This window comes from Carcharodon carcharias, chromosome 7 (genome assembly GCF_017639515.1).
Source record: "Carcharodon carcharias isolate sCarCar2 chromosome 7, sCarCar2.pri, whole genome shotgun sequence".
Lineage (NCBI taxonomy): Eukaryota > Metazoa > Chordata > Chondrichthyes > Lamniformes > Lamnidae > Carcharodon > Carcharodon carcharias.
The window spans coordinates 48,134,755-48,160,672 of record NC_054473.1 but is presented as its reverse complement, the minus strand read 5'-3'; the positions used below and the strand labels follow the sequence as shown (position 1 = coordinate 48,160,672).

Sequence of the window (25,918 nt, the reverse complement as noted above, 5' to 3'; positions counted from 1 at the left end):
ATTTCTGCACTTTGGGGCTGGAGAAGGAAGGTTCGTAAAAGAAAAAAAAGTACCAGTGTTTGATTAGTATCCGCCCGACAAACCCAGGCTGACACACCATTGGCCTCGAAAAGGCAGAGGGGGAGGTCTTTGGGAGACGTCAATGCTTTTCAGATTAGCAGGGTTGAAACTCTTGAGTCCGCCGAGCCGTCACCGGCCCCCCCCCCCCCCCCCCCCCCAACCACCCCCCGCCCCCCCTAAAAAGATCAAATCCTCGAGTTCACAGGCACTGCGAGTAATGTAAAAACTAGCCAACACTGACTTTCCCCTGTACCACCTCTTACATTATGTTCTCTTACCCAATATTACGCGAACGATTTCGGATGCTACGTACGCCAAGCACCAACTCCCACAGCACTGTTCAATCGAGGATAAATTGAATGAAAGATTCGAGTGCTAAGTTACAGTGCTTGACTTGTGCTGAGGGCTTTCTGTGCACAGTCGGTAATCATGCATCTTGTGTTTTGGGTAGGGGTAACGTTACTTTCCGTCTCCTGTATAGAAGGAACACCAGAAATGTACCAAAGACAAGGTAATACTTGATTATATTGTGTACTATGCATTATTTACCTTGTGTTGCAAAACTGTTGAGTTTTAAAAATAAAGGGAACAGCATTTAACAAAGTGGGTGGTTAACATTATACACATTTAGACATTAATTTGTGGTAAAGTCCCATGTATTAAAATCACGATTTTATCTTGTTTCAGCTAAACTGCGAGAGCAGCTGAAGGTTTATGAAATCGTAACTCCCACTCGAGTGACTGAGTTTGGGGAACCTTTCCCAAACACGATGCATTTTAGAAGGAGAAAACGAAGCGTAGATACCGATCACTGGGCCTTCGTAACTCACTACAGAATTAGTGCATTTGGACAATTTTTTCACCTCAATTTAACTGCCGATTCTGGATTTATTGCACCGATATTTACCGTTACACACCTTGGAATACAAGCTAATCTCACAGACTTTCACGAAAAGGACACTGACACGAAGCACTGTTACTACACAGGACAGGTCAATGCTAAACCAGAACACACAGCTGTGATCAGCCTCTGTTCAGGACTCGTAAGTACATTTTAACCCTCGCGATGCTGAATTTAATTTCGGAGTTTCCAAATTACATTTGGTCATTCTGTATAATGGTTATGATTTTTTTAAATAGTTGAATGGCAACATAATATTTTCGAATTTAAAGTCGAATTTGTAAACATAACGAAATTTATATAATTCGACACATCGGAACCGATTGCCAGTGAGGATAAAGTTTGAATTAAAGATAATCGGCGCTAGAACGTGGCTACCCATCCAGACCACACTGGGAAACACAGCGTACTCCTCTTGGTGATATGCGTAACTCGTCATCGCACCCCCCCCCCCCCCCCCCCCCAAAAAAAAAACACCTTCAGATGACTATCTCTAAATAAGGCAGGACTAGTGGTACAGAATAAGACTGCAGTTTTCGTTCGCACGGTGGAACACGGGCTCTGGAGACCCTGGGAATAAGTTTTGCTAAAGTCGACGTCAAGATGGTAATAACTCCAGTTGACAGACGCCTGTTTTACGTGCACAGTAACGCACAATCCGCCCCCCCCCCCCAAACAAAAACTAAAAACTTACAGCGCGAACGTGGCGTCAGCGCTCCGAGGTATAATCTTGCCAAACAGACTGATTTCCCGGTTTGATTATTGGCTGCGACGATAACTTCGATTTAAGCAGGAAACTTTTACAACGCGGAATTACTTGTGAACCTTTGGGTTTTGGTTTGTAAATTCATTATGTACAACCACTTTTAATATGAAAAACATCAACGTCCCCTGCTATAGACCTTAATTATATGTTGTGAAACTTCAAAGCTGACGATCAAAATGCATCTGAATGGAGATGCTGGCTGTAACTTCTGTAGAAGTTTATACAGGGTTAGTGTCATGTTGTGCCTTACCTACAGATCTGGAGTAACAGTTCCGTTGACAAACTACCTTTGATTTGCTTACCTGCTGTTCACTATTTGGAAATGCTCTTTCCTGAATTATTTAGGGGGATGCCCTTTCAATGTGACGCAGCGACCAAAGTCTTATATCACTTTTTAAATCTCCAGTGTTAGAAACGACAAACTCTTGCTTTTGAGGAATAAATATCGAACAGTCTCCATTTTCACCTCACTAACGTAATGACCCTGAATCGTGCTGAGCAAAGTATAACCATACCTGAAAGGCGACTAAAACCTTATTTTATCAGCGTGACAATTGTTTTGCTGGGCTGTGGGCGGAGCTGCTTTTGTTCGAGAGGTACGGTGACTTCCTTAAGGCGGCCCGGAGCGCTGGCTTGTTAATTCATTCGCGTTTTTCATTGCGCAAAAATACTCATCGTGGGGGAAATCAAATAAAACAATGAAAATGTGGCTGTGCCGCTTCAACAACAATGCAACGTTTGCGTTAAATTGGGCTTTTTAAGTCTGGAGAGGCACCAGTATTGAAACCCACCTTAAACATTAGTGCGCGGGCACGGAAAAAAGGACACGAGCCCTGCTGCATTCACTCAACAAACAGCAATTGCTATGAAGGCTGGGGAGCTCGGCCAGCGGATGAATGCCAAGCCCACAGTGTCGATGGAGCTCCGACGAACGTGTTGTGATCCGAATTTCGCGCCGGGGCTGCTTGGCAACATCACTTTTTTTAGGGAATTAAAAACATGATTCGCCCATTTTTTCTGTCAGTATTCAGCTGCCATTCTTCAGTTGTGCCGAAAAGCTGTCCAAGAGTGATGCAAACTGACCTCGTCCTTCTTATCACAAAGCAAGCGGGAAAAGTAATCAGTACTTCTGTCACTGCAAGTAATGCTGCCTAATTGAGAACTGCCGGAGACTGAGAGAACACTAGGAGGCAGTGAGGTTCTCATGAACATCTCTTCCCTAGCTGTAGTACCTGTTCTGCTGGTGGTGGCTGCTGCAGTCCATTGTACTCCTGCTCTTCCATGGCTTATTACTATTTCTCAATTATGTTAGGACATTAGTCTGTGACAATAGTTAGCATACTGCTAGCAGATTTTGCAACCTCCATGAGGTTATATGGCAAAAGCCCTTTTCCTCCATCACAAGCAACCAATGGATCTAAAGTATTGTTTCAGCACCCCAAATGCTTGCACAGTCAGGACAAGGATTTTGCAGTGATGTCATCAACCAAGTAACCAGCATCTCCAAGGAGTGAAACTTTTTCTTTCTCCTCCAATTGTCCGTACTTTTGCCTCAGAAGGACAGCATCATGCATACCTCTTGGGAAATGTACACTATGCTCCATTATTTTTTGATAAATGGTGCATACTAAATCATACAATTTCCACGTTGACAGTAATGGTTTTGTTAATAGTGCTGAAATGCATTCTGTTTGCATTCAGTCAGTGATGTGCTGTATAATGGGGAGTCACTAATTAAAAAAAAACTTGCTGTTTTCTGAATAGTCTGCAGGTTAGTGACTCGTGCAGTAACCCATTTGGGTGTCTGGAAGGCTTCTGTGAATGTTAAAAGCTACATTGATAATCTGAGCCAGTGCAAAGTGGATGTTTATTTCATTGTTCCTGGATCGCACACCTCATACATGACATTTCTGATAAGCTGGTTTTTTTGGCATGCAATTCAGTGACTGTTGCAGTGACTCCCTGTGTTAATTGGGTCTGTAAGTTCTGTACCTACTATGGCTGCTCTGGTCCCATTTACCTTTAGTTGCTGGTGAATTATAATAGAGCTCTGACTTGCTGCACCTTTTCATGAGGTGTCAACCTTTTTCTGAGGTGTCAACAAGTTCCTCTGCATAACTTTCTTGGGGGCAAGCTATGATAATGCATGCAAATGTCCTTCCTACATTTGGCTGCTTCCATTCCAACTGGCACTTTAGGTCACGATTTTCCTTTTTTCTTCTTTCTGTCCCATACCCAAAACCGAGGTGAGTAGAGATGAGTTTTTGTAACTGTTGTGTGAGGGGGGAAATGTTTACTTAAATACTATGGCTAAAGAGAGCAATATAAATTTCCTAGAGCAATTTCCAATAACCCTTCTTTCGCTTTGAGGCAACCTCATACAAACTTCCCTCCATTTCCTACCAATTGAGATACATGTGTCTTCACCATTTCTTAACCTGACACCCTCTGTTACAAGGGTAAAGCTTCTGATTCACCAGGAGCAGCACTAGAGGGGACCAGTAAGTATAAATGGAGTCCATTATCTCATTTGCTCATTGGTATCTTTACATTTGCACCCAGAATAAAATATGCAATTAACAATGTTTACTTTTTGCAAATAATATTTGTTACAATGGATTAAGTTCTTAATCAGAACTTTTAAATCAAAAAGCCTTGACTCCCCTGCCCTCACAAACTACCGTCCCATTGCCAACCACCCTATCTTCTCCAACTTCCTTGAACGTGTTATTGCTTCACAAATCTGTGCTCATCCTTAACTTCTCGAGCATTTAAAAGCATATGTATCTTAATCTAGACTGTAACCACACTGACAATCCAATCAGGTTTCAGGCCTGGCCGTAGTACTAAGATGGCCCTTGTCAAATGACATTTTTTATGACCGTGACGATGAAAACTACTACTCCTCATCCTTCCCGACCTGTCTGAAACTTTCAATATTGTTAACTACACTAACCTCCTTCAATACCTCACCTTTGTCGTCCATCTGGGTGAAACTGCCTGAGCTGGGTTCCATTCTTATCTATTGAATTGTAACCAGAAAATCATCTGCAATAGCTTCTACTTACACACTTGTGTTACCCCTGGAATCCCCCAAGGATTTATTCTTGGCCCCCTTCTACTTCCCGTTTATATACTACTCCTCAGATATCATCTGAAAACACAACGTCAGGTTGTACATGTATGCTTACACCACTCAACTCTATCTCACCTCTTTTGACTCCTCCACTATCTCTGCTTATCCAATATCCCATATTGGATGAGCAGAAATTTCCTCCATATAAATACTGGAAGGCATGAAGCCATTATCTTTGGTCTCTACAACAAACACCATTTCCTGACCAGTGTTTCCGTCCTCGGTGTTGTGTTTGGCCCACCCATATCCACACCATCACCAAGACTGACTGACTTCTACCTCCATAACATTGCTCCACTCTGACCCTACCTTAGCTCATCTTCTGCTGAATTCCTCACTTATGCCTTAGTTACCCCTAGACATAACTGTTCTAATACTTTCCGGACTGGCCTCCTATCTTTCACCCTACGTAAACTTGTGCTCACCCAAAACTCTGCTGCCTATGTCTTAACTCACTCGATATCTGGTTCATCCATCCCTCCTGCGCTTGCTGACCTTCACTGGTTCCTAATCTGACAACAACTCAATTTAAAATCCTCATCCTTGTCTTCACATCTCATCTAGGGCCTCGTCCATCTCGATCTTTGCAAACTCCACCAGCCCTCGAGATCCCTGTTCTCTTGCAATCCTAGCCTCTTGTATATCTCTGATTTTAATAACAACATCATTAGCAGATGTGCTTTCTGCTGCCTTGGTGATAAGGTCTGAAATTTCCTCCCTAAACCTCTCTGCTTTCTTTTATGATGGCTCTTTAAAGCTGACCTCTCTCTGATCATGCTTTTTGTCATCTGTCCTGACTTTTCCTTCTGTGGTTTTGTGTTTTTATTGATTTCGCTCTTGTTAAGTGCCTTGGGATATTTTACTATGTTAAATGCAATATATAAATGCAAGTTGTTGATGTTGAGTGATTTTTACTCCAGATGAGTAATTGTGTACAATTCATAATAATGCTTATGGAATTTTTATCTATTATCTGCAATATAAATAGGAAAGGTGTGAGCACACTGATGAACAAGGCCTCGAGACATGAAATAAAAACAGTGCTGGAAAAACTCAGCAGGTCTGGCAGCATCTGTGGAGAGAGAAAAATTTCTTCAGAACAGAAAGTTGTCTTTTTGTTTTTGTTTCAGATCTTCAGTATCTGCAGTATGTTGCTTTTAAGGCCTAGAAACTTGCTGTTTCTGATGCTGACTGCTGAGGTTTCTTCCAATCATGTTGCTGATGCAATTTTTGCAGTCTAGTAGGACCTCCTCCAGTGTTGGTTGTCTCCCCTTGTTGTTTGCCATATCTCCTGAAGGAAGAGTGGAAGTTTATTCATTTGTTTCCTGTACAATGATTTGCAACATGAATGTGCACACCATGGTTGGTGGGCTCAATGAGAGGAAGAAACAACAAGTGTAGCCAAAAGGCAGATGCGCAAGTGAAAGCAGAAAGCATGTATTTTCTTGTTGATTTCTAGATACCCATGGGAAGCAGAGCAAGAAAGGATTGATAATTCTGGGGCAAAGATAGGGTGCTTGAAGAGCTCTGAGAAATGTGTGAACATTGTGAGGGGAGTTTTACCTTTGTGAGATAATTCAATTTATTTTTTGCATTGCAGTCAGGTCCTGCTGAAACCCCTGATGACATTCATGTGTTGTGCTTCTCACTATGCTTTTTAACCAATTTTCCAAGGGATCCATTTTATCATCTATGCCTAAAAGGACCTCATTCCTCTTGTTTACTTGCTCCACCAGCATCTCCATGGCATCCAAACATTTCATTATCCTGCTTCATCTTATCTTGCCTTTAGATATCTTCTTGCAGCTCAGTAGCATTTCCTCTCTCTCTTGCCCAAAAAAAGGTACCTGGAGGAAAAAGTTGTTTTAGTTTGGCAGTAGAGTGCAGGGATTGTAATGTGTGGTTAACCCACTCCTGTTCGTTGTGACATAAGGAGCATGCAGACTTTCTGCTGCCCACTCATTTAAATGATAGTAGTATGCAACCTTGTGCTAAGTGCAAATATTGAGGGATTGAACACCTTAAGATGGGATCCGAGGTCATGCAAGGCTGGAACCACTTAAAGCCAACCTGCACCTCTTGAAGGTGAGGTGCAATTTGGCTGGAGCAGCTGCTGTTGCTGATTCAGGAAGGACTCTCCAAGCAGCAAATGGAGTGGAAATGGCACAGCAACATGTCCCTAGGTTCTCTGCAGCCACGGAGGCCTTCGTTCAGAAGCTGGACAGGAGGAGAGTGATCTTCCCCCAGGGTGCCAGGAGCACCCCAGCAGACACTAAGAAGGCAGTGGACAGAGAGAAAAGAGAGAGCAGGATTCTCAGGATGGCAGGCTGTGACTAGTGGGTTCCAACAAGGATCAGTGCTGTTTACAATATATATTAATGATTTGGATGGGGGAACCACATGTTATATTTCCAAATTTGCTGATGACTCAAAACTAGGTGGGAATGTAAGTTGTGAGGAGAATGCAAGAAGGATTCAAGGCGCTTGGACACACTAAGTGAGTGGGCAAGAACACAACAGATGGAATATAATATGAATAAGTGTGAAGTTATCTACTTTGGTAGAAGAAAACAGTATTTCTAAAATGGTGAGAGGTTGGGAAGTGTTGAATTTCAAAGAGACCTGGGTGTCTTTGTTCATGAGTCACTGAAAGCTAGCATGCAGGTGCAGCAAGCAACTAGGAAGGCAAATGGCATGTTGGCCCTCTTTGCAAGGGGGTTTGAGTACAGGAGTAAAAATGTCTTGCTGCAATTGTTTAGAGCATTGGTGAGTATTGTGTACAGTTTTGGCCTCCTTATCTAAGGAAGGATATACTTGCCATAGAAGGAGTGCAAGGGAGGTTCACCAGACTAATCCTTGGGCTAGCGTGATTGTCTTATGAGGGAAGATTGAGGAAACTGGGCCTGTATTCTCTAGAGTTTAGAAGAATAAGAGATGATCTCATTGAAACTTACAAAATTCTTGGCTTACAAAGGGCTTGACAGGGCAGATATGGATAGGATGTTTCCCCTAGCTAGTGAGTTTAGAACAAGGGGACACAGTCTCAGAAGAAGGGACAGACCATTTAGGACTGAGATGAGAAGGAATTTCTTCACTCAGAGGGTGGTCAATCTTTGGAATTCTCTACCCCAGAGAGCTGTGGGAGCTCAATCATTGAGCATGTTCAAGACAGAAATCGATAGATTTCTGGATACTAATGACATCAAAGGACATGGAGATAGTGTGGGAAAGAAGAATTGAGGTAGATGATCAGCCTTAATCTAATTGAATGGTGGAGCAGATTTGACGGGCCTGGTGGCCTACTTCTGCTTCCAGGTTCCTATGGAGCAGAAAGCCATTGTGTTCAGTGCCAGCAGACTAGCTCTGAGGACCTGGGTGCAGTGCCACAAAAAGTGCAATGGCCTCACAGGAATAGTCATGGTCAGTGAATGCATCTTCACATGCCATATCTTTAAAAATGAACCACTAACCTCACACTGCTCCATTCATCTCACCCCCTTCACTCATCTACCAATGATCTCTATCAACCACAACTCATATCCAATATTCATTGCCTCACTTCACCTTCACAAACTCAGCACTGCTGCAAGACACACATTCCCATCTCCCAGCTTGCACACACTGCCAGCTATTCAACTGTGGCAGGTACAGCTCTCAAACACATTGCACTACGCTCACAGATACACTTCTCGCTTTCATGCAGTAAAAGGTGTCCTGTAATCAGAGGTAGCAACACCTAACTGGTAGTGGACTGGCATGGTTACATGCTCTCACCCACGTGGAGGAGATGGTGTTGGCAGTCATTGGTGTAGCCATGGTTAGTATTGGGTTTGAAACACCTGGAGGATGAGAATATGTTTCTATCTGATCCACCTCCTCACATCCCAAATTGCTACAGCCCATAATCTATTCTGATTTACAAGCTGCAGATGGTGTAAGCACACACCTCTTACCTTCCACCCTTTCCTTCACCTCAACCCTACCCTTGTGCCTTTATCCTTGCAGACACTCAAGAACTGACACCTAGTCAACAACTGGTGCAGGAGCCTGAAGTTCAAGAGGAGCAGGAGGCTGATGAAGAAAAAACACTGTCGTCCAATTTTATACTGACAGCCACCATCTCAAATATTGACACTACATGAACTCTAGGGAGTGGCATAGAGTTGGAATCTGCATGTGGTGAATTATCAGGCACAGGTCAGTGCAGTTAGGGCAGGGGGAAAGGATAGCATAGGTATCGGCTCCCCGGAGGGCAAGGTCGCCGAGAGGTACTGCTGCAGAGGACTCGGATGAGGACTTCAGCAGGGCAATGTACAGAAGAAAGCTGATGGACATGTACACAGAAATGCTTGCTGCATTGACTGACCTGCCAGAAAACTTGTGTCACTGTCTAGGAGCATGGAGAAGCCTAGTTCCAACCTGACATGGGGATTCACATAGAACTTGCAGCCCAATCTTTCCAGCATGGAAGTGGTGACCAACTGCATGAGAACACGTGGGCCTGACCCTGATGCAGCACCTGATAACTGATGTATCAGCTTTCCATTGCAGCACAAGCAGAAGCCACTCAATTGTCTGAGTGCTACAGTGGAAGCCTTGGCTGGCAAAACTCCTAGGAGAGGGAAACTCTGAATCCAAACCTATGGCTTGGATACCTCGCTGCTGCCATCCTAGTTTGCTGGGCCACAACAGATGAGCTCCAGGTTTCAAGGGTGGGGACAGTTAGCACAAACTGTACTCCTCCTTAAAACTCCATCCACCCCAACTGCAACCCAACAAGCAAGTCCTGTAGCGATGGGAAAGGGGCAAAAATGGCAGGTGTAAGATGACACTGGAAGCTGCAGTTCCAATCCTGCATGCAGGCGTCTCAGAATATTGTTTGTTTTGTTGATGACCTAGAGAGGACATCATCATCCGGAGGCACCCTGAATGACTAAGTAGCCTTTTTGAAGGACAGCACTGCTTGCTCCTGAATTGGAGAGTGGCCTGGAAAAGATGGCTTAAACAAATGCTTCACTCTTCACCACCAAGTTGGCTTGCCATGGTCAATGAGCATGTCTTAAACTATGACTGAGCAGAAAACACAAACTCCTTAAAAGAAGAAGAATTCTGAAACTTGCCTGCTGGAAGGTGTGAACAATGCTTGACCCTGATGATAAAAGTTGCCCCCAGTGACGCTCAGCCTGGATGGCCCATGAGCTAGCCAGTCTTGACATCGATTATAGTGGTCCTGAGTGAAGTCTACTTCTTGGAGCAAGGCAACCTGACAGAACACAATGTTGGCTACGTTGGTAAGGTAGACATCAAGGTGAACAATGCCTCTTCGGTGTTGGCTTCAAGGTGAAGAAGACTATCATCACTAAACTTTCAAGCCCACCAATTGGCAATTCTGAATGCATCATGTCCCTCTGCCTCCAAGATCAGCAGCGTGCAACTGTCATCAGTGTTCATACTCCAACCCTGAAGGCTAACCCAGCTGACAAAGAGAAGTTCTACCATGTTCTCCATGAACTCATCCAGAATGTCCCTTCCAAGGACAAAGTTGTCATACTTGGCAATTTCAATGCCACAGTTGGCCGTGACAGCCAATGCTGGGGTCACAATTATTTACAATATATATTAATGACTTGGATGAGGGAAGTGAATGTACCATTGCAAAGTTTGTGCATGACACAAAAATAGGTGGGAAGGCAAGTGGTGAGGATGACACAAAGAGTCTGGAGTGATATAAACAAGTTAAGTGAGTGCGCAAAAGCTTGGCAGATGGAATATAATGTGGGAAAATGTGAGGTTATGCACTTTGGCAGGAAGATTTATTTAAATGGAGGAAGACTGCAGAAAGCAGCACAGAAGGATTTGGGGGTCCTTGTGCATGAATCACAAAAAGCTAGCATACAAGTTCAGCAGGTAATAGGTAAGGCAAATGGAATGTCGCCTTTATTTCAGAGGGGATGGTTGTAAAAATAGGGAAGTCTTACTAAAATTATATAAGTTAGACCACACTTAGAATACTGTGAACAGTTTTGGTCCTCTTATCTAAGGAAAGATCTACTTACTGCGTCTTATGGTCTTATGGTGTGCTTGGAAATCATGGAGTTGGAAACTGCAATGAAAATGGATGTATACTCTTGGAGGCAGCCCACAGAAGGTTCACCAAGTTGATCCTGGGTATGGAGGGATTTTCTTACTAGAAGAGGTTGAGTGGGTTGGGCCTGTACTAATAGGAGTTTAGAAGAATGGGAGGTGACCTTATTGAAGCATATAAGATTCTTAGGGGCTTGACAGGGTAGATGCTAAGAGGTTGTTTTCCCTTGAGGGAAAGTCTAGGACCAGAGGGCATAATCTCAAGTAAGGGGTCGACAAAGATGAGGAGGAATTTCTTCTCTTATAGGGTAGTGAACCTATGGAATTCTTTACCGTGGAGGGCTGTAGAGGCTAGGTCCTTAAGTGTACTCAAGGCTGAGATGGACAGATTTTTAATCAGTAAGGGAATTAAGGGTTATGGGGAAAAAGCAGGAAAGTGGAGTTGAGGATTATCAGATCAGCTATGATCTCATTGAATGGCGGAGCAGACTTGATGGGCTGAATGGCCTACTTCTGCTCTACTTCCTGCGTCTTATGGTCTTATGGTGTGCTTGGAAATCATGGAGTTGGAAACTGCAATGAAAATGGATGTCTACTCTTGGAACTCTGTGCAGAAAAGCAGCTGTCTATAACCAACACCTTTCAACAAAAAAATCACTTCAAGACCACATGGATGCAACCCCGCTCTAAACACTGACACCTGAAAAACTACTCCTTCGTGCGCCAGTGTGACCTAAAGGACATCTTGCTTACCAAAGTCATATTTTCAGTGCTGACCACTGGTTCACTCAAAATTGTGCTTCCATATCAAAGCTAATCCCAAGGACAGGTCCAGTGACAACCCATCAAAGAAATTTTGAGTTAGCAACCTGCAAACCCCATCTTGCAGAGATAGATATAAAGCAACCTTAGAGCCCAGACTGGAACACCCTGATCTCACTGCTGGTTCCACACCAGAAGAACTCTGGGGATACATTAAAACTGCAGTACTGGATACTTTCAATGAGGTCATCAGACCCAGCACAAAGGAGAACAGAGACTGATTTGGTGAAAATGGTAAGGAAATTCAAGATCTGCTAATAATAAAAATGTCAGCTCATCAGGCTCACCTAGCTCAGCTGGCTAGCTAATAGAAAAATACAGCCGATCGTCAAGCATGCAGCGCCCTTCAACATAAACTGAGGAACATCCAAAATGACTAGATTGCATTTGCAGAAAAAGCTCAACTATATGCTGATAATGGCAACATAAGCTCCTATGATGCACTAAAATCCGTCTATAGACCATCATATAAAACCGAAAACCCCCTAAGGAATACCAGTGACAAGACACTACACATCAACAAGGAGTCAGTCCTGGATCACTGGTCAGAGCACTTTGAAAGACCCTTTAGCACCTAATGCACAGTGCATGAAACTGCCATCAACCACATCCACCAACAGCTAGTCAAAAAGGAACAGGATGAAAGTCCAACTCTGGAAGAAACTGTGACCGCTATCAACCAGATGAAGAGCAACAAAGCCCCTGGAATCTATGGAATTCCACCCAAAGCTTTGAAGCATGGTGGGCCTGCTATTCATGGCCTGCTAGGAACAGGACAGGGTTCCACAGGATCTTTGTGATGCCATTATTATCACCTTATACAAAAACAAGGGAGAAAAGTCAAACTGTTCTAACTATCGTGGGATCACCCTCCTTTTCATTGCTGGGAAGATCCTTGTTCAGATACCTCTGATCAGACTTGCACCTATCATTGCGGAAGAAAACCTCCCAGAGCGCCAGTGCGGCTTCAGAGCAAGCAGAAGCATCACATGGTTTTTGCACTCAGACAAATGCAAGAAAAACATCATGAGCTAAACAAAGGCCTGTTTGTCACTTTATAGTCCTCACCAAGGCATTCAACACTGAGCAGAGATGGACACTGAAAACCCTTGAAAAACTTGGTTGCCCAGCCGAGTTCCTGGCCGTGATGAAGCAGCTTCATGTAAGTTGGTATAGACAATTCAAGCGCAACAGAGTCCCTTCTGAATTTCCAATGGTGTGAAGCAGGGATGTGTTCTGGCCCCAACCTTATTGACCATCTTCTTCAGTTTGATGCTGCAGCAGGCAATGGAAGACCTTGAGGAGGGAGTTTATGTACACTTCCAGACTGATGGAGGTCTTTTCAACCTTAGGCATCTTTTGGCTCACACAAAGAAATCAGAAAAGCTCATCCGTGAACTGCTTTTCGCTAATGACTGCACTCTCCTGGCCCACAGTCACTCAGACCTGCAACTTATAACAACACGTTTCTCCGAGGTGGCACAACTCTTCAGACTAAAAATCAGTTTAAAGAAATCTTATGTCCTGCACCAGCCTGCATGCCAAGAAGGTGTTCGACCACCAAGCATTGTCATTGAGGGAATCGAGCTGAATGCCGTCAAGCAATTTACCCATTTGGGGAACAACTTCTCTTCTGATGCCATCATAGATAAGGAAGTGGACAATAGGCTTTCAAAAGCAAGCTGTACATTCAGCAGACTCTGCAAATGAGTGTGGGGCAACCACTGCCTCAGAGCACAGACCAATCTCAAAATCTATAAAGCTGTAGGCCTCACCACCCTCCTGAATGGCACCGAGTCATGTGTCCCATACTACCATGATGTAGGCCTTTTAGAGTGCTTCCATCAGTTTTATTTCGGTGGCATCCTCAAGATTCGCTGACAGGACCCCATCACAAACACTGAAGTCCTTGAAACTGCTAACATCTCCAGCATCAAGGCCATCCTTCTGCGAAGCCTACTTCATTGGGTGGGTCACATTATCCAGATGGACAACTGCCACCTGCTTAAGATCGTCTCGCAGCAGTCTGGCAATCTGCACTCCAAGAGGTTATTAGGATTGCTGAAGAACTGTTTTTGGCAGTGCCAGTGGCTCAGTGAAACATGAACTTGCTGTCCTCTCTCAGGTCATAGAATCACAGAATTGTTTGTGGTCCCACCACTGCCACTTTGCCGATGATCTTGCCGTACTGTCTGTCAGCCAGCCCAATCCACTGTTGCTCATGCTGCTGTGATGCAGTCCAATGCCTGGCCTTCTAGGCCCAGATGTGATCGTGGGAGTGTTCCAAGGCCATCTGCAGTCTTCTTCAATGAAAGTCAGCAACCTTCAACTACCCATGCTGCAGCCACAGGAGCACTCAGTCAGGAAAAGGCACTCGCAAGATAAGCTCTAAGGGAATGCACAAGGGTGATTAATTGACTATTGTACAGAACATTGGATTAGATTAATGGATAAAGTTGGTTTGAAATGTTTATTTTATATCAGCATTGTGGCCTAGGACACTGTGATGTACTATTGACTATGATGGTCAATAATAGAGTGAATGTAAGAAATAACATGTGGGAATGTTGTACAGTGGGAATTTGGGATTGTATTCATGAAGACCTGTAAGTAATTTAGAAGAGTAAGAGGTGACTTCATCAAAACCTTTAAGATCCTGAGAGGTCTTGACAGGGTGGATGAGGAGAGGATGTTTCCTCTTGTGGGAGAATCTAGAACTAGGGGTCACAGTTTAAAAATAAGGGATCGTTCATTTAAGACAGAGATGAGAAGAACTTTTTTCTCCATGTCGTGAGTCTTTGGAACTCTCTTCCTTTAAAAGGCAGTGGAAGCAGAGTCTTTGAATATTTTTAAGGCAGAGGTCGATAGATTCTTGATAAGCAAGGTGAAAGGTTATTGGGGGTAGGCAGGTTACAGTCAGATCAGCCATGATCTTATTGAAAGGCAGAGCAGGCTTGAAGGGCTGAGTGGCCTACTCCTCCCTCCTATTTCGTATGTTTGTAAATGAAGTGATCTTGGACAGCCCAGCCGGAATGGGATGTGTTGTCTGCAATCTCTCAGTTTCCTCCTGCTCACCAATCCTTGGTGGAAAGGGCTATGTGCTCATGATGGCCAGGTTCTAGAAGATACAGGAGACCACCACAAACTGGAATACATGCTCTGGGAAGCACTGAAGCAGAACCGTTGTTTCAGAACCCCAGTGGTCTACTCTACGATATTTTGCATGGCAGGGTGGTTCTAAATGTACACATGCTGACCATGTATAGATGGGTTGAGGAGTGGAATCATGAACCAGATGTAAAGCGGATAGCCCTCAACACCCAGCAACCACCCTCTCATTTGATATGATGGTTGGTAAAATTGATGGAACAGTGGACTGCTGCAGAATAAAAGCATCATGACTGCTGCCAAGCTAGTAGGCATTTGCCAGCCTGATTTTGATGCAGATGGCCGCACACCAACTGCACATTCATAGAGTTGAAGCCCTTGTTTTTGCGGCATCTCTATATTTACTTGCGGCTCTCCACAAAGCCACGTGTATATTTGATGGTATGCTGCATCATGGGGAAGCTTGCTATCCTGATGGAGCCATGCACACACACTACCTGATTTTCTCTGTTCAGAGGGAACAAAATGAACTCCCCTCTCCTCACATAAATAGCATCTGCCACCTCTCTGATCAGCAGTAGTTGGCAAAATGGGAGATGTTAGATATGTAGCTTGCCCCAGCCTGGAAAGACACAGAAGTGAAGAAATTCAGGGCCACAGTCACCTTCATAGCCATTGGAAGTGCCTTCCATGCCATGCCCTGAGGTCGCAGGTCTGGTTGCAGGGGCCAACACAGTTCTGTGACCACCTCTGTCATAAAACACAGAAGACACACTTAGGTGGAGGTAAGAGAAATGCTTCCGGAAGATCCAGGTGAATAAGACTTCCTCCTTCCCCCTCCTCCTCCCTCTGCGAGCAGCTTGCCCTCTTCTTTGCTGCCTCAGCTTCATCTCCTTCTCATGCTGTTGCCAGGGGATCTGCAACTACAGCACCCATGCCTGGAAGCAAAAAGTTTGATGGAAGTTTTTGCACTCACAACCAAGGCCTTCTCCATATGTGACATGCGACACTACCTGCCAACTTCACCAGCTGTAACCAACTCTCCGAACTGCCAAGTACTTGCACGAACCCAAAATCAGAGCCTGCAATAATAAGCAATTAACCTGAAAATAGTTGAAAATTCCTTTAAATAGCACAGGGAGGTATGGAATCCTTCCTGCTGCAGAATGCACATTCAGCTACCCGTCTTCATCAGGAGGTGTTACCAGGAATGGTGAGGTCGAAAATGGCAGCGCTGACATCAAATCAGTGTCAGATGCTGACTGACTTCGCGATCTGCCAATATACTTCCAACCCACGCTCACAATGACCATAGTAACAGCTTTGCCACGCTGGCGTTTGGCGTGGGTCACACAAAGTGTGCATGCAGTGTGTGAATGCCATTTTAGTGCCAAAATGGTACCTGTAGCACCAAAACTATGCTGTCATATGACCATAGGAAATCAGGCACGTTCCTATCTCCTAATGGGTAAGTACTTTATAGGAAACAGACCTCATGCCAGCAACTTGCCTAATGTACCTGGAAGTACAGAGGAGGTCTCAGAAAGGGAGTAAAAAGGACAAAGAGACAATAGGTTAGAGGCTAAAATAAAGGAGAATGCAAACACATAAAAGAGTAGACAAAGGAAGCATATGTCTGACTGAGGACCTAAAAGCAGGTGATGTGGAGGCAAGATTGCATGACAGAAGTAATTAAGTATCTAGCCTCTATTCGGTAGAGAAGTGAATAATAAGAAGTGAGACAATAGCGATACTCGATGGGATAAAAGTAGATAAAGAAAATGTACTTATAATTTGTGGGCTGCCAACTTTTTAAGAGTTACCTGGTCTGGATGGGCTGCATTCTAGGTTATTGATGGAATCAAGAGCTGAGATTATGTAGGCTGTGGCCAAATTCTTCCAGTGTTCCTTGGTATTAGTGATACCAGAGGATTGGAAGATTCCAAATGTTACATTCCTAGTTTAAAAAAAGGAGAAAGGGATAAACCTGGCAACAAGAGTACAGCCAGATGTGCAGCTCGCTCTCGCTCACACGCACTTTGTCTCATGCACCTGCATGCCCGCACTCCACCTCGCGCTGTGCCCCGCCTCGTACCTACACTTGGCCTTTGTGTGCCTCTATGCCCTCCTTCACGCCCACAGGCAACACCTCATGCCCCATCTCATGCCCATGCTCCAGCCCACAACCCATGGTCCGCCCCGCACCCATGGTCCATCTCTCACCTGCACGTTGTTGCTCGCCCCCCCAGGCCGCAAGCCATTGTGCGCCCCCAACCCACCTGCCTGCACACCCCTAGTGACCCTTGCTCCCCTGTGACCCTTGACCCAAGCACACCACAACCATTGTGCTCATGCCCCACCCAACCCCCCTGGCCATGAACCCCCCCCAACTCACTCATTCTTTCTCTTGTGTGCCAATTATCTTTTTATTTCGTGCACAGGCCGACTCTCTGTCTCCCTTGCTTGCTGATCTCTCTTTCGTATGCCATCTCTCTTTCTCTCTCTCTCTCTCTTTCTCTCTCTTTCACTCTCATTCACACACTCTCTCTCTGTCTCTCTCTCTTGTTCTCGCTCTTTCTCCCTTGCCCCCTTTCTCACACTCTCTCTCCCTTGCCCTCTCCCCTTGCTCTCCCTTTCCACCGCCCCCCTCCACTGCTCCCCACCCCCGGGCTCTTTCTCTCCACCCCCCAGGTCTTTCCTCCTCCCTCCTCCCACCCTGCTCTCTATTCCTCCCCCTGCTCTCCCTTACCCACCGCCCTCTCTTCCCCCCCAACTCTTTCTTCTCCCTCCCCCATGTACACACCCTCTAATGCTTGTGCCAACCCTTCTTCTCTCTTGCTCATGCACAAAGCCAACATCTTCTCTCACTCGCACACACTGATTCTCTCTCATGCGTCTCGACTTGCTCTCCCTCTTTCTCTTCTGCGCTGTCTTGCTCTCTCTCTCTCTCTCATGCTGCTTTCTCTTTAAGCAAGGGCTCAAGAGAGGGGCAGTGAGAGGGAGGAAGCAAGTGAGGGAATCAGGCAGGTAAGCGAGAGAGAGTCTTGGGGAGCAAGAGAGGCCACTCCAAAATAGTGCTGATGAGGTCATGCATGTCCCAGTGCTGCTGAGAAATGATTTCAATCCCTCATAATTATTGCCCATGTGTAAGCTGACCCCCTATTTTTTGCCTAAAAGTTTGGTCTCAAAACCTCAACTTTTACACGAGTTTATAGGGTAATTGGATAGATCTGCCAAAGAGCTGGCACAGGCATGAAGTACAAATTGCCCTCACTGTGTGTTGTATCATTCTATTCTGTGATGAAAGTGTAATAGAATTTCTGCTGTTTCATCTGGGTTGCCACTGTTCTTGTCCTGCCCTGGTCCCCCAGATTCTGACTGGGTAACCGCAATAGCCCTCAATGGCTCTTGTGGTTATTAACTAGTGTATTGTGCAACTCACAGTAATCATCAGAATGGAAAGTTCACCTGTATGTAATAAAACTGTATTCGTGGTGCACATTTCCTACCAATAATACTTTTATAGTAAATTGAGATTCCTGCCGAATGTTATTTATGAAAAGAAACCAAGGCAATTTGGAAGGTATAACATTTCTAACCTCCAAACGACCTTACCGGCCACTTTTTAAAAAGAAATGTAAAGCCAAGGTTCTGACCTGCAACCTGAAGATGCAATTAAACTCTGACCTCGCCAAGTGTTTAACGGAAAGCGGACTTTGTTTTCTTTAAGGTACACCACTTCATTTTTCCAGCAGAATAATACTTGGGTATTACATGGTATGACATTTCTGTCCTCAGTAAACAGCATATCACCTGATTTACTGTGGGAAATGCCACAGGACATTTACAGATATCCTCCATTTAAAGAGTGTTCTAATTATGCATTTTCATTTTGCAGCGGTTTGTAAATTTAGGGAACTTACCCAAATAATAGTGCTAGTCTTCACCTTGATTTTCATTTCAGTGCGGTTACTGCACCCACGTCAAGAAGTGTGCTCTAACTGCACGTGCTCAGTCTGTTTGTTAAAAATTTCCCACCGCCTCCCGATCCCCTCATTACCTCTCCCTCTCTACTGCCTCACTCGGCGCTTCCCTCTCCCTAACCCCTTTGCTTCCTTTTGCTTGATGCCCCCTCCCAACAGCCCTTGCTGCTTTCCTCTCCCACCCCTTCACACTGTCCTACTCATTGATTTCCTCGCCCAACCTCCTAGCTTCTTCCTATTCACTGTTTCAATCGCTGCTCCTCTCCCGAGGCCCTTCTGTGAGAAGGGGGGAGGGGAAACAAGGGGAAAGTAGCAAAGGGGGAGCAAGAGAGACGCTGTGAGAGGAAAGCATTGAGAGGGTTGGGAGAGAGGCAGGAATGGGAGGGAGCGAGGGAATCAGGAGAGGGAAGCTGTAAGTGGGAAGCAGCAAGGGGATCAGGAAAGGGAAGCGGTGAGCAAGACGGAGTGAGACAGTTGGGAGTGGGGTGGAAAGAGGGAAGCAGTGGGAGTTGAAGGAAGCAAGGGGATTGGGAGAGGGACAATGAGAGGGAAGCAGCGAGGGAGCTGGGAGAGGGGCAGTGAGGGGGTCGGGAGAGGGGTGGTGAGGAGAAAGCAATGATGGGGTTGGGACAGGGGTCTGAGCGGTAGGGAGTCAGGGAGTGAGAGTGGTAGGGAGTGGAGGAGGTGGGAATGGTAGGGAGTGAGGGGTTGAGAGCAGGACAGAGCAAGGGGATCAGGAGAGGGGTGGGAGCAGGAGAGAGTGAGGGGGTTGGGAGAGGAGCAGTGAGGGGGAAGCAATGATGGGTTCGGGAGAGGGGTGGGAGTGTGAACGAGCAAGGGGATCGGGAGAGGGGCAGTGAGGGGGAATCAGTGGAGGTTGGGAGAGAGACAGTGAGGATGAAGCAATGAGGGTGTCTGGAGAGGGTGGGAGTGGGAGGGAACGAGGAGGGCAGGAAAGCGATGGTGAGGGAGAAGCAACGAGGGGGTTGAGAGAGGGGTGGGAGCAGGTACAAGGGAAGCAATTGGTGGAGTACAGGGTGGAACTTAAGAAAGCAATTAGGAGAGCAAAGAGGGGATATGAAAAAGCTCTGGCTGGCAAAAGTACGGAAAATCCTAAGATATTCTATAAGTATATCTATGGGTGGAGCCAGAGGACATTGCTAGAGTGTTGAATGAATACTTCACGTCTGTCTTCACCCAGGAGAATGAGGATGAAGGTATCGAACTCGGGGAGAGAGACTGCGATTTTCTTAAGCAAATTGATATAGGGAGTGACAAGGTATTGGAGGTGTTGGCAGGCTTAAAAGTGGACAAATCTCCACGTCCAGATGATTTGTGTCCCAGACTGCTGAGGAAGGCAAGGCAGGAGATCGCAGGGGCTCTGATCCAAATTTTTAATTCCTCTCTGGCCACGAGGGAGGTGCCAGAGGACTGGAGAACAGTTAATGTAGTTCCGCTATTTAAAAAGGATTGTAGAGATAAGCCAGGGAACTACAGCCCAGTGAGTCTCACGTCAGTGGTAGGGAAACTATTGGAGAAATTTCTGAAGGAGAGTGTCTATCTCCACTTGGAGAGGCAAAGTTTGATCAGGGATAGTCAGCATGGCTTTGTCAGATGGAGGTCATGCCTAACAAATTTGATTGAATTTTTTGAGGAGGTGACCAGGTGTGTAGATGAGGGTAGTGTAGTTGATGTAGTTTCTACGGATTTCAGCAAAGCCTTTGACAAGGTCCCACATGGGAGACTTATAAAGAAAGCAAAGGCACATGGGATACAGGGTAATTTGATAAGGTGGATTGAAAATTGATTTAGTTGGAGGAGACAGAGGGTGATGACAGAAGGCTGCTTTAGTGACTGGAAGCCAGTGTCCAGTGGCGTACCACAGGGATCTGTGCTCGATCCACTATTATTTGTCATTTATATAAACGACATAGATGATTATGTGGGGAATGGGATTAGTAAGTTTGCGGATGACACAAAGATTGGCCGGGTGGTTAACAGTGAGGTTGAGTGTCTTGGGCTACAGGAAGATATAGACAGGATGGTCAAATGGGCAGATAAGTGGCAGATGGAATTTAACCCTGAAAAGTGTGAGGTGATACACTTTGGAAGGAGTAATTTGACAAGGAAGTATTCAATGAATGGCATGGCACTAGGAAGTTCTGAGGAACAAAGGGAACTTGGCGTGCGTGTCCATAAATCTCTGAAGGCGGAGGGGCATGTTAATTGGGTGGTGAAAAGGGGATATGGGATACTTGCCTTTATCAATCGAGGCATAGATTACAAAGGTAGGGAGGTCATGTTAGAGTTGTATAGAACTTGGTGAGGCCACAGCTGGAGTACTGTGTGCAGTTCTGGTCGCTACATTATAGGAAGGATGTGATTGCACTGGAGGGGGTGCAGAGGAGATTCACCAGGATGTTGCCTGGGATGAAACATTTAAGTTATGAAGAGAGGTTGGATAGACTTGGGTTGTTTTTGTTGGAGCAGAGAAGACTGAGGGGCGACCTAATCAGGGTGTACAAGATTATGAGGGGCATGGACAGGGTGGATAGGGAACAGCTGTTCCCCTTAGTTGAAGGGTCAGTCACAAGGGGGCATAAGTTCAAGGTGAGGGGCAGGAGGTTTAGGGGGGATGTGAGGAAAAACCTTTTTACCCAGCGGGTGGTGACGGTCTGGAATGCACTGCCTGGGAGGGTGGTGGAGGCGGGTTGCCTCACATCCTTTAAAAAGTACCTGGATGAGCACTTGGCACATCATAACGTTCAAGGCTATGGTCCAAGTGCTGGTAAATGGGATTAAGTAGGTAGGTCAGGTGTTTCCCATGCGGTGCAGACTTGATGGGCTGAAGGGCCTCTTCTGCACTATGATTCAGGACAGAGTGAGGTGGTTTGGGAGAGGAGTGGGAGTGGAAGGAAGTGAGGGGGTCAGGAGAGGGGTGGTGAGAGGGAATCAATGAGGGGATCAGGAAAGGGACAAGGAGTGGGAAGGAGCGAGGGGGTCAGATGAGGGGTGGTGATGAATAGGGAGCGAGGGGATTGGGAGAGGGGTGGTGAGGGGGTAGCAGCAAGGAGGCCAGCATGCGGGTGGTGGGAAGTGGCGAGCGGGAGGTAAGTAGAAAGAGTAGTAAGTAAATAATAGCAAAAGTAGCAAACAGAAAAGAGATTTTTGGGCCTGTTAGAATCAAGGCAGCTAATTGTTTTTAATGTAAAAATCACAGGTCAGGCACATAACCCACCTCTATTATATGTCTTGCATGTTTTCTTATGTGACAGTGATTTTCATTTAGCATGTTTTAGTTTAGCATACCATTTTTTAGGAACATGAGTGCTAAACGAGGGATAGCTGTACTAAGTTTATTAAATATTTTCTCAATGTTTTTTCTGCAGCTTGGCACCTTTAGGTCTCACGATGGGGAGTATTTTGTTGAACCTCTTGTTCTGCCTGATGGGGAAGAATATGATGAAGAGCACAATAAACCACATCTTGTGTATAAACAAGATGCACTGAAGACACAAACGACAAGGGAAGTCACTAATATTTGTGGCAACTCAGGTATGTTTATAACCTTCAAGCTGAACTATGAAGGAAGCATATGCATTGTAACAAATGACAGACATTGAAACTCAGGGGATGAAAGATTGGCCTTCATACGTTGCTGGTGGAAAAGTAATAATTGCAGTGAAAGTGAAAAGCTTTGAAAGTTATTTTTAAGTGGAATATTTTAAGGATCTGATTTCTCTCTAGAATAGAAATTAATTTGAGGAACAACACTTTAGTTTAATAAGATTTGTAGCAGACTCAGCAGGGGCCCAGGTGCTTAAGAATAAGTAGGTGATAAGCAATTATAATAAATATGTGTTTATTTTGATTGTTTTCATTATTGGAATGTTTAACTGAATACACTGTTCTATTTCTTCAGTGAACAAAACATTTTGTTTTACATTTGTAAGTATTGCTATGTGTTTAATTTGGTTAAAATTAACAGATTAATGATTTTCAAATTATAATTCATGAAATTAATATTTTAATTTTGAAAGTCTGCGTCATTGTTGATGTTCTTTAACGTAATTGTATGTTCTTTTCCTTCCTCTGCAATATTTTGGACTGTGTCCAGTTTTTAAATGTGTACAACATTTTAGTTTAAATGAAACTTTTTATTGGAGAAAAGTTATAATTGTACAAGAATCGATAAGAATTTTGCTTATGAAAACTGACAACTTTGTTGAAATTTAAGTGGAAGCATGACTACAAAATCACATGAATTAAGGCCAACTATTTTAAAAGGTTTTATAACTTTTGTTTTATTGAACAACTTCTCATAACCAGTGGAGAAATTCTGATTATGCATTGTAAAATTTATTGTAAAAACTCCAAGTCTATTTTTACACCTTATGGTGAGTAGTGAAAGATGTTTGGACTGGTGTATATGGTACATTGCAGGAAGGTAGGCCTTTAAGGTCTATTAAGTTGTGACACATGCACCTATTTTGCAATAATTATAATTCTCAACTGTGGCTTAGATGTCATAATCTTAACATCAGTGTATGTCACAAAGTTAACATCAACAGTGCATGAAAATTGAAGTCACAGCTGTAGGAAGTAAACTATGATACTGCCAAGATAATCTTGGGCCTGGGAATTGATTTGGCAGTTCTTGAAATATCAGCAACTTTTGGATCATGACCAACATTTATTGAGGTGTAATCAGAGTACTGGGAAGAGTACAGTAGCTCTCTGAGCAGAGTGCCACTAAGGAAGTAGATGAGCAGTGCCTCAAAAATTAGGCAACACAATCAGTTACACAGTTAACTGAAACAGAAAGCTGGCAAGGATGTTAACGCTACGAGTAGCAACTATCTAAGAACACGATATGCATTCTATTCTTAGCTTTTGTGAAGAGAATATTTCTGAAAATACAGTTATATTAAGAGTAGTTCGAGACTGTTAGCATAAAGCTAGGACTAGGGTCAACCAAGAAAGTCAAACTGGAAGCTGAGTAACGCCAGTGCTGTGGAGATGATTTATAGGGGGCTACATATTGTGAGAAATTAACTCTAGATTTGTATTTTTTCCACACAGCTCTTTGATCTAGTTGAATGGCTTCAACTTTAGTGATAATGAAGTCAAAGCCCCTCATGCTTGTCATTGTAAATGAGAATGGAGGGGGTGGAAAGGTTGGGTTTAAATAGATGCCTTGTCATCAGGAAAATAAGCTGTGGTTGTTTATTCTTTTGCATTTTTAGTTAGAAGGATTTGATAATGTTATGATTTTCAGTATTATCTGTTCATTTTATGCTCTTCTTCACACCAAAACTGTTAGCAAGAATCAGATCAAAATGCAACATCTGTGTGCAGTATAAAACACTGAAGAGACTTATTGAGATGTTTAAATGATAGTATTAATCATTATCATGTGTTTTTAAAATCTGCATCATCACCTGTTTATCTTGTCAGCCAGTGCTCCTGAAAACCCTTATCCACGTATTCGCCGTCTCGAGCATCAACGTTGTACATTTTTATTTGCGAAATTCCCCACTTCCATTCTTCACAAACCTCATTTCATTCTGAACTCTGTGGTGCAAGCCACCTGGCTGCCCTCACTAAGCTCCAGTGATCTGTGTTCCAGTTTTTAATTTCAAAGTCCTAATCTTCAGATTCTATATGCTTGCTTTTCCTTCTCTAGGAAATCTTTGTTTGGCCCAGACCATATTCTCTATTCCTCTATCTGCGGATTACTGGGTCTTCCTCATTGACACTGCTCCACCATCATCAGAGGTTAATCTTCCAGACAATATATTTTGCCCTTTGGTATTCTCTTCTATTTCACCTTTCTACATCTTTCCAGCCTTTTCAAAGCTTCCTAAAATCATTGCCCTAGATCTTTCACTTCCTGCCCAGTGGCCACCTCTTCCCCAACTGCATGTATAATACTGTACCTCAAAATGTTTGCTTATGTGACAAGTGTTATATAAGTACAAATGGTAGCAGTTGCTAAAATCAGTTGACTGGTATCATTAAAGTGGTGCTTAGTTACAGTTGACAGGAATGAATTACTATTTATTGATTATTTTTAATAAGAATATGCAAACTAAAATGTTAACTATGAGGCCCTTTGTAAGGGTCCATGCAAATCTCTTGCTATGTTTGATGCTCAGGGTCGCTAGCCATCCTGTATTCAATGTAATAAAGCACAGCTGTTGCACAGTGAATATACCACTGCCAATTATTGGTAAAAGAGATAAAACGTTTAGCTTATTATTTTACATGGATCTGCAAGAAATACACTGAGGCATTTGTTTTATAAAAAATAGATGGGAGATTTATTTTGAACAAGTCATGGTAAATTGCTTGGTAAAATACCCATGCATTGCCCTATCAATTTCCAGAACACATGTGAAGGTTGGTTAATGATCAGAAAGGGCTAACTTGTTGATAATGGGTGTATGTTGAAAATTCTTATGCACTTTTAGGTCCTATTTGCATAAAAACATGACTGCAAAAATATTATAAATTACTTTACATTAAATGCTCTAGGTACTGCAGTGAGTCCATATCAGTGTGCAATAAACGTTGGCCAAGTCAACGATGTACAGATGAATACTTTTTTTAAACATTTCATGAATAGTATTAAAGGATTTAAGGATGTCCAGCGTTTTGGAGCTTGTGACTGAATACTCAGCAAAAGCGTAAGCTGTAGATGATTAAGCAATTATGTGAGTTTCAACTAAAAGACAATTTATCCTTGACAGCTAGAATTTCCCTTCGTCTTTGAGTGGTTCTATTCTACACTTAACTGTTATATTATGCTTATAAATTTACTATTTGATTTTTATATTATCTGCTAGCAGTAGTGGGTGCTTGAATTCTGTCATCCTGAGAGAGGACTGCACTTTGATGCCCAACAGATCACTGTCACGTCCCAAGGGCGATGTATCAACAACCTGCTGGAGCACAGATTGCTGGATGGATTTAGGAGCCTTCATGCCCCTTTGACCACTAGTAACCAAATGGTGACAGAAGTCTGAGTCTGCATGGCATGACTCTGGAAAGACTGG

At 44.0% G+C, this 25,918-nt stretch overlaps 1 protein-coding gene across 3 annotated transcripts in view; it reads left to right on the top strand.

The window, feature by feature from the left end:
- Positions 1 to 285: 285 nt before the first annotated feature.
- Positions 286 to 25,918, top strand: part of LOC121280151 (A disintegrin and metalloproteinase with thrombospondin motifs 9-like) — a 325,713-nt gene continuing 300,080 nt past the window's right edge. For all 3 annotated transcript variants that reach the window (XR_005943545.1, XM_041191847.1, XM_041191846.1), the window contains exons 1-3: positions 286 to 571; positions 748 to 1,103; positions 22,250 to 22,415. Coding sequence is in view for 2 of the 3 variants with exons in the window: in XM_041191847.1 (XP_041047781.1) it covers positions 490 to 571; positions 748 to 1,103; positions 22,250 to 22,415 (604 nt within the window). In the remaining variant the exon portion in view is untranslated. The remainder of the gene's footprint in view (positions 572 to 747; positions 1,104 to 22,249; positions 22,416 to 25,918) is intronic.